Genomic DNA, 16,113 nt, shown 5'->3' on the forward strand with positions numbered 1-16,113 from the left:
TGAAGACACCAGCCTGAAGATGATGAATGTGACTTCGTCGAAACGTCGCCAAGACACTTCCAATTTTACGCGGGAGAAAACCCGAATATCCAAAGACCTACATACAAATACCCGCGAAAACCTCAGAAAACATATATATATATATATATATATGTCATTTAAAATTCTAAAAATTGGAGGTTGACTTCTGGGTAAATTCATATTTAGAGAATCACAATTCTCTAAATATGGTGGTCTCACAGTTTGTGATTCTCTCTCTCTCTCTATATATATATATATATGTTGAGACGAAATAACCATGACCACCAAGAGGAAATTTAAAATATTTAAAAGCAATTAAAAAATTAAAAGCAATTAAAAAATTAAAATACAGGCAACCAAGCTTTCGTCGGGCTCTCCCGACATCATCAGGGTTGATAAGGCGGTTTTTGGGAGGGCTTATATGCCGCCTCCAAGTGCTTGCATCCGGCTGCGCGACCGTGTAACCGGGCCCAGGTGTCTGTGCTCCTGCGCTCTAGGTACATTCTTCTTACCCGCATGTAAACCCTTTGCCTTCCTTTCCTGTTTATCACCATATGGCCCTTGGGTGCCCTTGTCGGGGACCACGGGGGGTTCTTTCCCTAGCCTCCCATCAGCTCTGCCCTCCGCATCTTTCCCCTCAAACCCATTGGTCCTGCGGGGTTTGATCCGGCTGTGGTCAACCTCTCCCCCCCTTTTTCTTTCGTCCGTATCGGGTGGATCGTCTCTCTCTATGTCATCATACTGATTGCCATTAAAAAGGAGCTTTGGTATTATCTGTGCCATTGCAGTGCAACCAACACACAGAAAAGATGGCCAATCACCCCCACCCTGCCATCCCAGTTTGTATGCATCTTCCCAGGGATCGATCCATTATTTGAGAATCTCTGCAATAAAGTACATGGATAGAGAAGTGATATGTTTCATAAAGAAAAACTGGCCTGAAAAAGGATTGAAAATTAAACTTGTTTGTGACAACCTTGTACTTGTTGTGAAAGTCAATACCCTACCCTGTGCATGCTTTATTTCAGGGGTATCCAACTGGCTGGGGAATTCTGGGAGTTGAAGTCCACAAGTTTTAAAGTTGCCAAGGTTGGACAACCCTGCTTTATTTTATTCAGTGGACTGTATCTGGGGTAAATGTACATAATATAATGGCCTTACCTAGCTGCTCTGTACTGCAATAGAAGCAAAGTTCAAGAAAGGCTATGATTCTTCCACTTGTACAATGTTAATATTTGAAAGAAGTAAACATGGTTCTTACTAGTTGCAAAAAGGAAAATATCTCATTGTTTTGATTTTCTCTTTTCCTCCTTTTACAGTGCTACAAGGAACTGGGGGATAATTCTAAAGCTGCTCATTGGTTGACTCTGGCTTCAGAGTTGCCTGTTATCACAAAAGAGGTAGCGTTTTTTATCCGTTTTTTAAAACAAGGGTTTACAGAGCAATCCACTGGGATGAGAGGTGGTGAGGAAATGAAATGAAAGGAAATGATAGAAAAAGTGCTGTGCCCTTTGGTCTGATTACTTCATGTCAGTGGAGGCCCCTTCCCCTATTCGCTAAATGTTTTCTTTTTAATTGTAGTTTTCTCTTTCCATCGCTCCCTCTGGGAAAAAAAAACAAAACCTGCCAGTTCCAGGCCTAAGAAAGTTTTTCTTCTGGAAAAAGGGGCACACGGGATTGCTTTAATGGAAACATTTCTCAGGAAAAGATTTCTTATTTCTCCTGAATATCTGCAGTGGACCTTTTCCACTTTAAAATTTATCTCCTTGTGGACAGTCTTTCTTCATAGGTGGGGAGAGAGGGAGCCCCACAAAATCTTATCGTCCCTGGGATGGCCTTCCATGAATTATAAATCGCCTTTTTCAGTTCTAGTCTGTCCTCCACCCACCCATCCTGCCTTACTTTGGACTGCTTATGACATTTTAGTCTTTCTTTCTCTTATGACAAGCCTGCCACTTCTGCAATATTTCCAAAATCTGGCTCTTCTCAGACTACTGTATGTTCATACTACTGTAGATATTCTTGCTTTCCCATCTAGATCAGCTTTCCCTGGAGGGTCTTGGTAATGCTTGGAGTCCCTCCCTCGCTGCATCTGTGGAGAGCTCCGTAGAGGCGGAGAGAGAAAGATTTTAAGCTCTGTGCTTCTTTGTATTTCTGCTGCAGATCGGCAGGAAGCTCTTTCAGCTAACCCCTGAGACGAGAGGGAGTCCTCTTGGCAGGTGGAAGCAGCTTACAATCTTCCCTGCCAGCTTCCCCATTGACTTTCTGGGGAGGCTGGCAGAGAAGATTGCAAATGGCAATTGTAGGGAATTTGGCAACAGAGTGAACAAGCTGTCAAGCACCCCAAATCGCAATCACATGACTGCGGATGTGTTAGTGTGACATTTTGCAATAGCCAGAAGTGCTTTACACGGGCTGTGAAGCAGCCTTTCTGAGGCTGTTGTAACTTGGAGCAGTTGTTAAACAACCGGTCATTAAGCAAGGATTATCTGTATACCTGCAATTAAAAAAAAGAGACTGAACATCTGATAAGAAAATTGCTGTTCGTTTCTGAAATTGTTATCATGGAAACAAAAAAAAATCTGAATTTGGTAGATACCAAATAAAATTTGTTATTGGAATTAGTATTTCGTAGTATCTGATGTGATACATTTTTGAAGATTTGTTATAATAAATCAATTTGCCAGATCTAAAGTTTAGATTAGATATGTGCTCAGTCAACAGCAGAAAGGCCTTTCCTCTCTTGCATAACGTAAAAGATTAAGAAAGAAGTAGAATTCAGCTATTCAGGATTCTTCTACATCAGAAGTTCCTAAACCGTCTGCCATCACAGCTCCCTGCAGGGGTAGGCAACCTTGGCTCTTTTATGACTCATGGACTTCAACTCCCAGAATTCCTGAGCCAGCATAGCTGGCATTCTGGGAGTTGAAGTCCATGAGTCATAAAAGAGCCAAGGTTTCCTATCCCTGCTTTAGTGTAATCTTGATGTACACACCTTCTCTAAAACTCCAAACACCAGCATGAACATAAATGAACAATGAAACTTTGTTCAGCAACAAACAATCAAAAGTCCTTCACCCCATCGCTGAACTCTGTCTGCACCACCCCAAGAAAGATACAGTTCATAGACTGGGAAACCCTATTCTACCTGGTACGTAACTAGGAAGTTAGAGAAAGAAGTCTAATCTTTGGAACTGTATGATTTATAAAATTACTTCATAAAATTACTTCCTCACATTGATTCATAAATGTTTTCTGTCCCATTCTTCAGGATGCAGAAGGCAGCAGAGAAATGGAAGAGATGCAAGCAATTTCTCTTGACTAAGGAATCTTAAATGCTCCATCCTACAACGAGCAGTGAAGAAAATTCCAGTATAAAAAATTTCTCACTGTGGCTGTTACTAGGCTTCAAGAACAAATCACAAACTACTATTTCAGCACTTCTTTCTCAGATTGTAGCTGGTAATACCAAATAGTTAAAGAAATGTAATTCAGCTTTCTCCCTTATCACAAAATAATTTGATCCTAATTAACACCTGTGTTTACCTGTTTGTAGAATAGATGCTGGCAAATTCATTTGTATTTTTTCCATGCTCTCTTTGGGATCATACCCATCCAGAAATCTCCAGTACATAAAAATTTTAAACAATTTTGGGAAAATCGAGATAGCATTATAAAACATGTAGAATTATTCTTAGCATCCCTATCATTTGTTTTTATTTTTTATCAAATTAGTCCATTCACAGGGGCTCCTAAGTGCCTCGTTCATATCATTTGGAACATCTGGTGGGTGCTTATACTATATTTTGCTCATAGAGAGCAAAGAGTAGTTTGGAATGCCACTGACTTAAGAAAAAAAATAGTGAGGAAATTCTTTAATTTTTCCCTTCTCCTAGTACCATAGCTCTTGAGTTTCTTAAGTGATTGTTTCAACCTAAGGAAATATCATGAAAGATTGTTAATATATTGCCTGAGTTGTATTTAATGTGAAATGAACCAATAGATCATGGCCTTTTGGGCAAATTATCTTTGCTGAATAATATATTAATTCCTATGTCTGCTATTTATTTAAGACGTTTGTTGGTGTTATGTATAAGAATGTGTGTGGCATATGACATAAATATTTGAAAAGTTGAGGGAGTGACATGGTAAAATCTACAGATGCTGTTCCATGTGGCTTATAAAATGCAAATGTAGGTGTGGTTTAATAATATAAAAGTAAGAATGCAAACTAAATTAGGTTACTGTTCAGAAAATTAGAGTTATTATCCTTCATAACAAATAATGGAAAACATTCAGTGGAAGTGCAAACCTATTATTTTTTTCACGTTCAAATACTTTATTAATGTTTGTTTACTAGTTGACAGGGTAAAGGATAGTGTGCGGTCCTTTCGTGGAATAGCACAGAGCACCCATCTGCAGCATGTCCAGAGACTGGGATGTTCTCCTTCTAGTTCTTAAATATTTTTGGGCAGGAATAACATTACTGTCAGAAAGAGCAATTAAACACTGTTAAGCACAAAACAAAAAACAAGAATTTGCTTCAATTGCAGAACTTAAAAAATACATACCAATGAATTCCCCCCTACCTCCCCCCCCCCCCCCCCCCTNCCCCCCCCCCCCCCCCAGGATTGCAGAGAAAGTACATTCTCTGCCAATCCTGGGGATCATATGTCCAGTGTACAGCATGGAAAGAAAATTATATTGGGGAAAAAAATTAGAAAGAGAGGGACCACATACAGTATATGAAGAGATTCTATAGGCTGATAAGTCAAATTGTATAAGAGATGTATGTAACATAGATAACATCAGTGAATATGAGATGGAATTATGTAACCAGTGGGTTTCCAGTTGTAGACCAAACAATTTTCCAGAATGCAATATAACTGTTTTCTATGTGTACTTTGATTTTTGGCAGATGTTTTTGAAACCATCATTTCATAATAACTATAGCTATATTATTACAGTGAGGTTTAATACACTCTGCCATGTTGGACGTTTCTGTATGATGAGATCAGAGACAACTTGCAGGAATTTGATCCCTTCCCATAAAGATGGATATTCCATTACAATTAGATTGTTTTTTTAAAATTTTACAAAATAGTGTGGAAGAAAAAGCAATATTTCAGTCCAAAATAATGGGTTTTCCCTGTTTTTTCACATTTGTAACCAAAAACATTTAGAACCTATCTTAAGTACTGTAGTTTCATTAAGATTGCAAACAAATGTGATGATGCTAAGATTATAAAATCAAAATTTTGCAGAAGGAGTAGTGTAATTTTTATATGACCAGGTGATGAGAATAAGCTGCTAGCTTCTAAACGAGTGGATTTCCTTACATAGCTTCAATAATAACCTATAGTTTAGTGGAGCTCCCGCAAGTTGGACTTAAACTGAAGAAATATAAAATATTTTTATAAGACATATGAATCCCTAATGTAATAATTCATATTTTAAAAGTCCATATTTACTGGCACTGTTAACATTTTACTCTGGTAATGTAAGACCAAACTCCACCAGTTTCATTTTCCATGCAAACTTCTATATATCATGCTATTGTCAATTTCCTTATTTTGTTGGGTGGAGGAGAAATTCCTTATGGAACATATCATGTTTTTGTACCTTGGTTTGTTTTATATTATAACAAGGTATAGAGTATATTCAATTTGAAGTCTTACAAAATTAAACATGTGGCATGTTCTAAGGACAAAGAAATTTGCCCTTGTCCAGGAGAAAATAAAATACATATACTCTATGGCTTTTTCATGCAAATCATTTCAGTATTAGGTTCAAAATGTGCAGAAGCAAGTTTGATGCAGAAGTTAATTCTGATTGAAATACTCAGCTGCTCATCTAAAGCAGTGTTTCTTTAACTAGGAACTTTTAAGACATAATTCCAGAATTCCGCATCCAACATGCTGGCTGGGGGAATTCTGGGAGTTGAAATCTACATCTCTTAAAGTTGCTGAGGTTAAACACTGATCTAAAGAGTCTCTTGTGAAATCTGTGGCCTTGTTTGCAGAGAAGAAGCAGTCAACATTGATTAGCTTTGTTAATAGGTATTTGCTTTCAGAACTCTGCATTTATTTAGCATTTTTATTCTATGTTAGAACTGAGTTGTGAGATGTAACTTTGTCATTTCCATAATTTCCAAAGCATCTTTTTCTGTTCTGACTTAGGACTTATATCTCTTTGTGTAACTTGATGTTTTATATTATTTTATATAACTGACTGGTTTATTATTGCACTTAATTAACTGTTCCTTTCTCTGCTTTAAAGATTGTAGCCAAAGTGAACATGCAGATGTTTGACTTTCATAAGAGGTTGACCAGTTTACTGGTGCTTGTTTGTGCACTGAAAATTGCTGGAGTGGCAAATGTGTAAAAGTTTTATGTCAACTAATCAAAGCATCAGCTGCCTATTTTAATACCATTTTAGAACCAGGCTTGTTATCAAAATTAACATGACATTATAATAATCAATCATGACCAGAGACAAAGCACTTGTCAAAACCTCATGTAGCTGGCAAACATTTAGAATCAAATAATGGTGTTATAGTCAGTCAGAGACTTGTAATCTGGCTTGATAAACAGACTCCATCCTGAATCCTCAAAAACCATCCTTGGTTATAGATATTATAGATATTCTTGGCTACCATTGCCTTTAAGCCAAAAGACTCCAGGACTAGCAGCAGGCTGCAGACTACAATTGAAGAATTCTTGATTTCACCTTTTAAAAAATCATATAGATTTCTTTGTTCTGCAGTCTCTGAGCTACATTTTGTCTTTATGAAGGCAGTATCACTTGTCAAACATTCCCAGGTCAGTTCTTCAGGAGTCATGGCAGTGGATGAACTATGGCTGCTTTCCTAATTCATGGAAATACAGTTTACACTTTAACTATAAAGATTTGAAAATTTAGCTAATGACCAAAAGTGTTGCCTTTGAGTACTTTTTTTGAAAAGGCTAAAAAGCATTTATAAAATATGAAAATCTACTAGTGATAGTTACAGTGCTATATTCTAGTACCCAGGATTAGATCTTATTCAGACTTCTCACTGAGTAAATGGGTTTGCACTGCATTGGAGTGTTCTTTGCTGGTTTTGTCACATTTTCACATTCCATATGAATTCTTCTGAATTGGGACCTTGAATGATTTCCATATTTGTTGACATTCTTAATTTACAAATGTCTGAAAGCATTTGTGTTGTACGATACTCTTGGACTGCCTTACAAATATTTTAACATTGCATACAACCAAATTAGTGTAGGGTGGATTCTAAAGCAGCTGTTACAGCGATAAATAAATCTGATTACAAAAGCACTGAAGTTAGGAAATTAAAAGTATCAATCCTTGATGCTGGATTGGCAAACTGTTGCTCAGGCTACAGCATCTACATTATTTATCCCTAATGCAAGGAAACTTTTTCTTATAATTGGCTCTACTCCTTTGCTTTGAGAATAATAGTGTTCCAAATCTCAAAAGATGCCTGTGAAATTGCTTTAAGTAATTAAGTATTTTCTATGAAATAACTTGACATTACAGAAGAGAGTAACCTTTGTTCAAAGATGCTTGGAAAAACATTGGTTCTTATTCTTTAAGATGCATTTTGAACAGCCTTATGTTAGGAAAAAACCATGGATGTGTAACTAATTTTGCTGATTAACTGTGAAATTAAGGGCGGGAATATTTTACAAATGCACTGTCTCCCTACTGCAGGCATTGAAAAGAAGAAAATAGTAATAGAAAAGGACATATTGAATGACTGACATTGAGATATTTACTTTGAGTCTCTTTAAAGACAGCCAAAAAAAGTCTCCATAAAAATTTTCTGATTGTATTTTTGTTCTTTAAAAAAAGCTAATACATGAATTGACTGTAAAGTAATTTAAATCTCAACTCAAGTTTTATTTGAAATAAAAGTAAAAACACTAAAAGTATGTGCATCATTTACTCCATATGCGATTGTAGCATGATTTCCAAAATCCAGTGTATGGGGTTCTACTCAGGACATTTGCACTGGAAGAAAAAAGATACTACTTTCATTGATCTTCCTTTGGACTTCCTAAAAAAAGTCTTTTGAACAATACAAGAATGTGTAACTTGATTAAGATTATATTTAAACAACCAACATGATTTCAAAACTATTCTCATTATTTCTATCCATAATTAACAATGATGTATGCAGTATGGCTATATCAAAGAAAAAAATGTCTGTTGTAGCCCCTCCATTTGTCTTGATCTTGGTATATGCAAATGGGAGATAAATTCTATCTAATACACTCAGTGGTGACGTTTGCCTTTTTAATACTGCTATATACATATCTATCCAACCATGAAGCTCTTTGATCCAATCACAATTGGGTGGACAACACAAAAAAACAGTAAACTTTATTAAAATTATACACCACAGCTTATTATTTTTGGCTTACTCATGACTCACAACAATTATTCAACCCTAAAACAGTCAAAGTTAAAGCTTAAATTGCAGTTAAAATGATATAATGCAACCCTGATATCACAATGCACCCTAAGCTTCTAAAATAATTTGGTTTTAACTAGCTTCCAAAAGGCTGTTATCAGTTGGAGCCAATCCATTGTTGTTCCAAAAACAACAAACCAATTCTGGGCTTTGCTCCTGTTCCAAGGAATGTGTGCCAGTCCATAGATGCTCCTCAGGTTGTTTAGGAAATGGCATCAGATGGTAAAACATTGAACAGAATAGCAAGATGGAACGTGGAGATCAGCATATCCTACTGCCTCAAAATTTTCTTTTCTCCACAACAGAACAATACCCCACCTTGATTACAGTCAGAACTGTGCACTCTTTATAGAAACATACCACAGAATAGTATTTCTAGGAGTTTTCAGAATAAAGGACTATTTTATGACGAGCTGAGGAATATTGCACATGAATCATTATAAATATTGCACTACCTAGGGGTATCCTATACACCATAAGCTACTTAGTTGTTGATTATGCGAAACATTTTTCTTATAGTTCAAGATACAAAAATGTAAAAATATTTTTGGAAGTTTACAGTATAATAGCTTAATTTTTAAAACTCAGAATAGAATAGAGCTGGAAGGTTCTCAAGCAGGAGAACCTCAGATAAGTGACTATCTAATCTCTTCTTAAATTTCATTGTAAAGCATGATGCATTTTTTTTAATCTTGGAAATACAGCTTGAGCTAATGATGATTGGTTCAAATCATGAGATTGACATTGTTTCTATTCTAGTCAGTATTCTCCCACCAACTTTGCCCATTTGTTTTGGGTGATATTTCTAATTAACAAGATCATTTAAAAAATTCCACCCGATCTGTTACAAGCCAATAGCACTTTATTATCTTTCCATAAACTAGACCTGTATTTCTTAAAGAGCCTTTTGGAGCACAGGCTTTTTAAGAGATCCTAATGTATCATTTCTACCTGATCACACTTATCACTGAATTTTTATTTCTTTATTACCGGTATCTCTATGTCGGATGATGTAATGTTCTGCTTTTGCAAAAGTCAGCACTGCTTTGTTTCCCATAACAGAATATGCATTTTATGAGCTAAATTCTCATTTAGAATTTGTACACTGATAACAAGATTCCAGATGCAAACTGTAATACTTGTCAAGTTTGTTTTCTGGAAAAATTCTTTTCAGCTTTTATTCTTGCTTTGAAACCATCAGAGTTTTGTTGTTGTTGTTGTTCAGAAATAAAGAATTCAGGCAAAAGCAGTCCGTTTCCTCCCGTTTCAGCCACTCTGGCAGGCATATATGTTGATAAAGTTATGATGATTTCAGCATTTGCCTGTATACATTAATTGCAGGATCATATTGCATCAAAGTGTTTTAACCATTTTCCTGAACATACTCTGGTGAAGATCATTTTTTACAAAATATATGAAAGATCCATTTGAAGAAAATGGAGTAAAATATTGTTCAGGAAAGAAATTCCAGTCACACTTTTGTATTTTTGAAGGATGTGCTTATTTAGACACTTGCTAACTAATCTTGTCTCTGTGATATTCTGTCTGAAGTAAAGACTATTTCAGTTGACCTTTTAAAAGGAAATGTCTTTTCATCTTACGATCCTTGGCTGCCAGACTCCAACATCCTTTATCATATTATGATTTGCACACCAAAATGTCTCTGACGTGTTAGATTCAAATTGCTGATTTCTCAACTGTGAAAAGGACACAGATGTTCTCTCCAGTGGTAGCTCCAAAGAACTGACTCAGAACACATCATCATAGCAAAGAAGCACCCATGGGAAGCATCAATGTCTCTGCAACTGCCTGAAAGGGAGAAAAAAAAAGACATTGGCAGGCAGGTTCCAGAGTTAAGCAGATATAATTGCTCAGAGGATTGTTGTTGGACTGGGTCCAAAGAACAACGGAGTTCTTCTGTGGTTTTCTGCTAACATGTTCAAGTCATTGCAACATCTACACCATCTTATTCCCATCAGTAATCTCTGAACGATAAAACTGGAATAGTAAACCAACTTAAGTGAGGTTAGATTTATTAAGCTTTTTACTGACTTCTATTACTGGAAGAAAAAGATTTAATTTTATCTGGCGTTATTTCTATTACAATTTTATATTATTTTATTCTTTATTATAAGCTGTCTTAGTAAAGCTTGTTCTAAAACTGAGGGGTAGGGATTAATACAATATTTGGATTTGGATTCTAAATAAAATTCTTACATTGGTAATTTACAAATTGCACATTTCCATTTGAATAAGTTTCACTTGAAGCACTAGGGCTTGTTCCAGAGTCTAATTTCTCTAACAGACAAATGCTTTTACAGTTTTCTTCACTTACCTGTGAATATATGTAAGAAAGAAAGCAGTAAAAAGTCAGAACCCCTGTAAAATTGTTTAGTGGGTTGCTTAGATTTAAACTTGGAATATCCCAAATGCTGAATTAGTACTGTTTGCATCATGAGGTCAAGCACAGCAGGTAAGTGTTTGTGTTTGTAGGTGCATATTAGCTTTCAGGCTAGAGCAGGGGTGTCAAATTCGCAACGTCACGTGACGTGTCACGACATATCGTGATTTTTTTGCCATTGCTGCCAATGGGGTGGGCACAGTTTTTCTATGATGCATCCGGCCCACAGGCCAGCAGTTTAACACCCCTGCACTAGAGCATTTCTCCAAGTCCCAGTAAGACAGATAATAAATAAGGGTGTAGCTACTCTAAAATAATTCCTAACTCATTTGCATCTCAACTTTGTAACTGGGTTTGTTCCTTCTATACCCTGGTTTAGGGTTCCTTCTATACCCCAGTTTGAATAAACCATGATTCCCTGGTTCTCAGAACACGCTAAGTCAAAATAAAACAAACCAATGTGTGATGTATAATATATGAATTAGGGCAGTGATGGCGAACCTTTTAGAGACTGTGTGCCCAAACTGCAACCCAAAACCCACTTATGCATCGTTGAGTGCTGGGTGGGTGTGTCCCATTGGCTGGGTGTGTCCCATTGGCTGGGCGTGTCCCATTGGGTGGGCCTGTCCCATTGGCTGGGTGTGTCCCATTGGGTGAGCCTGTCCCATTGGCTGGGTGTGGCTGCGGTGGTAATGGCAGACTGGGTAGGACTAAAAAGTTCAATCAATCAATTCCAACTTTGCAAGATCTTTTTTTCCCTGCGAGAAGTTGAAATTGACTGATTGATTGAACCTTTTTTTTTTTTGCACACGGCAGCGGAGGCCTAAAGCGAAAAGGTTTTATAAAACCCAGCTGAAGGCCTAGGACTGGGGCGATGGCATGTGTGCCCACAGAGAGGGCTCTGAGTGCCGCCTCTGGCACCCGTGCCATAGGTTCGCCACCACTGAATTAGGGCAATATCTTGGATATACTCTACCCATAGCCTTTTCTCTAGTCCAGAGGTAGGCAACCTTGGCTCTTTTATGACTCGTGGACTTCAACTCCCAGAATTCCTGAGCCAGCATGGCTCAGCTTGGAAACCTCTCCCTTTCCCCTTAGCATGGCTGGCTCAAGAATTCTGGGAGTTGAAGTCCACAAGTCATAAAAGAGTCAAGGTTGCCTACCCTTGCTCTAGTCCATATAAGAATATACATCCTGGACTTATGACTGCAACTGAGCCCAAATTTCTATTACTAAGCAAGACAGTTGTTAAGTGAATTTTGCCCCATTTTACATCCTTTCTTGCCACAGTGAATCACTGCAGTTGTTAAATTTGTAACCCGGTTGCCAAGCAAATCTGGCTTTCCCACTGACAGCCTTTCAGAAGGTCACAAAAGGTGATCGCATGACCCCGGGATGCTGCAGCCATCGTAAACATATGCCAGTTGCCAGGCGTCCGAATTACGTGACAGTGGCGATGCCGCAACGGTCACAAGTATGAAAAATGATCGTAAGTTACTTTTCCCAGTGCTGTAACTTCGAGTGGTCACTACAAGAATGCTTGTAAGTTGAGGACTACCTGTAAACATTTGTAAAAAGGAAAAAAAACTTTTATTCAGGGACATTAAGTCACATGTTTTAAAAGTGTGAAGTAACTGAGACTTGAATATTATCATACAACAAATACGAGAAACTGCCATCTAAGAAAATAATACTTCATGCAGAGTAATGAAATGCTTTAGAATTCAATTATTTTGGTGTGTTTTTTTTAAAAAAATGTTACCGTACTTTGTAAAGTTTAAAAGCTGCTGTTGTTCAAACCTGTTAAATGTTTGGCTAGCAAATAAGTAGATGTACAGGTAGTCTTCAACGTATGTCCACAATTCAGCCCAAAGCTTATATTGCTAAGTGAGAAATTTGTTAAGTGAATCACTGCAGTTGTTAAATTTGTAACCCAGTTGTTAAGTGAATCTGGTTTCCCTGTTGACTTTGCTTGTCAGAAGGTCACAAAAGGTGATTACACGAGCCCAGGAGACTGCAATTGTCATAAATGGGAGTCAGTTGTCAAGCATCTGAATGTAAGTCAGGTGACCATGGGGATGCTGCAATAGTCACAAATCGGTGAAAATCGGTGATAAGTTACTTTTTTTCAGCATTGTTGTAACTTTGAACAGTCACTAAGCGAACTGTTCTAACTTGAGGACTACCTGTAGTTTCTACTCACACTTCAACCAATGAATCTGCATGAACATTCTTCCACTATAGAATTCAATTCTAATGTGAGATTATCTACCTGCATTTTTTCAATGTATAAAAGTTATTTATCTACATTTACTTATTGCCCAACTCCAACAGACCCAGTTAACACATATTCTCTCCTCAATCCCTGCACTCACTTGCAGAAGATGAAAAGTGAATTAAATCGATTCTCTTCCTACTTTGTGAAATGAAGTCATTTAAGCATGGGTCTTTCTACCCATGATTTTTCCCCCCAAAACATATGGACACAGCTGGATTGTATACAAAAAACCTCCGTATTATGTGTGATATTTTGAGCTGGAGAAGGAATGCATACTATTAATTTCCTATCTTATACTCTATCCAAGCTTATAGAGTAAGACAAAGGATAACGTAGAGTAAACAAAATTGTCTACATTGCTATTTATTTGTAAATAAAATTTGCAGCCTCCCCACAGCTCAAGTGACTCCAGGTCATGTACAAGCTAGAAATAGACAATACAATATACACAAAAGGCAGTAACTGAGAGGTTAATAAACCAACTCATTAATAAAGTTTCCATAAGAGATTACCTGCAAGGGGAAAAAAACAAATCTTCAAAGACAGGCATCAGAACAGAGAGGACAGGCAGTCAGGGCCCATCAGATTACACTATTAACAAAAGAACTTAGACCATGTCCATTCTGACTGATGGGCTGAAACAATGGGATTGTTTAATTGTTTATTATTTTGATTTAAGTACCACCCAGCTCTAATCAATTCTGCGCATCTCACAACATAAAACCAGAGCAATAGATAAAAACATAGCATAGGATTGTTATAAAAAGCCCAGTAGCCTCTACTTAATGATGATTTGACATCTCAGAATTGTCTTTTGATTCCTTCTCCCTGCTTATTTTAATTCTTTAAAGCATCTGGCTTTGAATTCTAAAATATTTATTTTGGCTTTAGTCATAAATGCATAGTATCTTATTTTTCAGCGTTGAGAAACATGTAGGGAATAGAAATAACAAAAAACATTTATGTGTCATGAGAATATTTCCATATTGAAGTATAATACGTTGGATGCCTAATTTTGAATCAAAGTTTGCTAATTTATTATTATTATTATTATTATTATTATTAATAATAATAATAATAATAATAATAATAATAATAATAATAATAATAATAATAATAATAATAATAATAATAATATTGGAAGGGATCTTGGAGGTCATCTAGTCCAACCCCCTGCTCAGGCAGGAAACCCTATACCAGTGTTTCTCAACCTTGACAATTTTAAGGCATGTGGACTTCAACTCCCAGAATTCCACAGCCAGCAATGCTGGCTGTGGAATTCTGGGAGTTGAAATCCACATGCCTTAAAATTGTCAAGGTTGAGAAACACTGCCCTATACCATTTCAGACAAATGGCTGCCCAGTCTCTTCTTAAAAACTTCCAGTGTTGGATCATTCACCACTTCTGGAGGCAGGTTGTTCCTATCTGGCAATACTGGGAATGCAGTCAAGGTGCAAGCCATTAATGGATAATAGGTCTTGCTCTGAAAAAAGTTAGAGCACTCTGCAGAGATGCTGCTGATTTCTTCAGGTGGAGGCTACTGTTTTTCTTCATCATCATTATCATAAATTAAAACTTCTCCAGATCTAACAATTATTCACCATGGAGGCATAAGGATGTACAAATTGTGACAAGAAGACTGCACTTTTTCTAGGCAAAGTATGTACCATGGCTATAAAGAAATACAAATTCAAAGGGGAAAAGGTGATTCCAATTAGATACAGGAAAGGAGGTAGCACCTGTGGACACACATTAATTAAAGCTGGTTTTTCTTATTTCAGTGTGAGCCCAAGACCAACACAACTTCTTCAAGAAGTTATAAACTGAATTACTGCACAATCATATGTACAAATATAAGGAGCACTCCCTCCCAATTGCAGCTCCTTGCCCATGTATATAACTAGGTATGTTTATTGTCACTGTGGTCAACCACGCACTCCCTGTATGTTACTTCCTCCATAAATGCTTCCCATTAAAGTAGTTAATCACAGCATGCAACCCTCCTTTCTTCCCTCTCTCTCTCACACACACACACCAGACTCCTAACTGACAACTAACTTGACAGAATTGATATAGAGGGGGGGGGAAAGCACCAGGACATTTTTCTACATTTCACCCAGCTACTGAGAGTAATAAAACAGGCACGTTCCACATCTCTTACAACAGGACAACTCTGCCTGGGAACTGACCTGGGAATGTTTGACAAGTGATACCGCCTTAATAAAGACAAAATGTAGCTCAGAGACTGCAGAACAAAGAAATCTATATGTATTTTTTTTAAGGTGAAATCAAGAATTCTTCAATTGTAGTCTGCAGCCTGCTGCTAGTCCTGGAGTCTTTTGGCTTAAAGGCAATGGTAGCCAAGAATATCTATAACCAAGGATGGTTTCTGAGGATTCAGGATGGAGTCTGTTTATCGAGCCAGATTACAAGTCTCTGACTGACTATAAATGTTTGCCAGCTACATGAGGTTTTGACAGGTGCTTTGTCTCTGGTCATGACTGATTGCATCCTGAAACCAAAATACCAGATACACCATTCTGATGGAGATGCAGAACAATGCTTTTTCCCATCTACATTTTAGCTACTGATCACCTTGAGCCTAAGGCAGTTGCAGTTGAGCACAGCAAGCGGGCACCAGCCCGAGAAGGCTTTTTTAGGACATAAGGACGGGGGACACCAATTCAACTGCTTTGATCATCTTCAGAGTTAATTTGGGGGGGGCGGGGGGGGGAAGAGCCCAGCTGAAATTTCCTTTGACAGAGGACTTCCTATGTCTGAGTTCCCGCTGCTGATAAAGCGAAGACGCTGATTTCAGAAACGTTAGTTAAGGAAAGGCAACTGTTCCCACACACACACACCCCGACTCTCCCGCCACGGCGCTTACTCCAGAATTAAAGGTGGTTCTGCAAGGCAGGTCGCGCTGGCGC

General features: G+C 37.5%; 1 protein-coding gene across 1 annotated transcript in view; it reads left to right on the forward strand.

The window, feature by feature from the left end:
• RMDN3 (regulator of microtubule dynamics 3) overlaps window positions 1-4,611 on the forward strand; it is a 34,819-nt gene extending 30,208 nt beyond the window's left edge. The window contains exons 12-13 of the mRNA XM_015814536.1: window positions 1,341-1,421; window positions 3,293-4,611. Coding sequence (XP_015670022.1) covers window positions 1,341-1,421; window positions 3,293-3,346 — 135 coding nt within the window. The 3' untranslated portion in view covers window positions 3,347-4,611. The remainder of the gene's footprint in view (window positions 1-1,340; window positions 1,422-3,292) is intronic.
• Window positions 4,612-16,113: the final 11,502 nt, after the last annotated feature.

This window comes from Protobothrops mucrosquamatus, unplaced genomic scaffold, assembly GCF_001527695.2.
Source record: "Protobothrops mucrosquamatus isolate PMUCROS unplaced genomic scaffold, P.Mucros_1.0 scaffold261, whole genome shotgun sequence".
NCBI classification, from domain to species: domain Eukaryota; kingdom Metazoa; phylum Chordata; class Lepidosauria; order Squamata; family Viperidae; genus Protobothrops; species Protobothrops mucrosquamatus.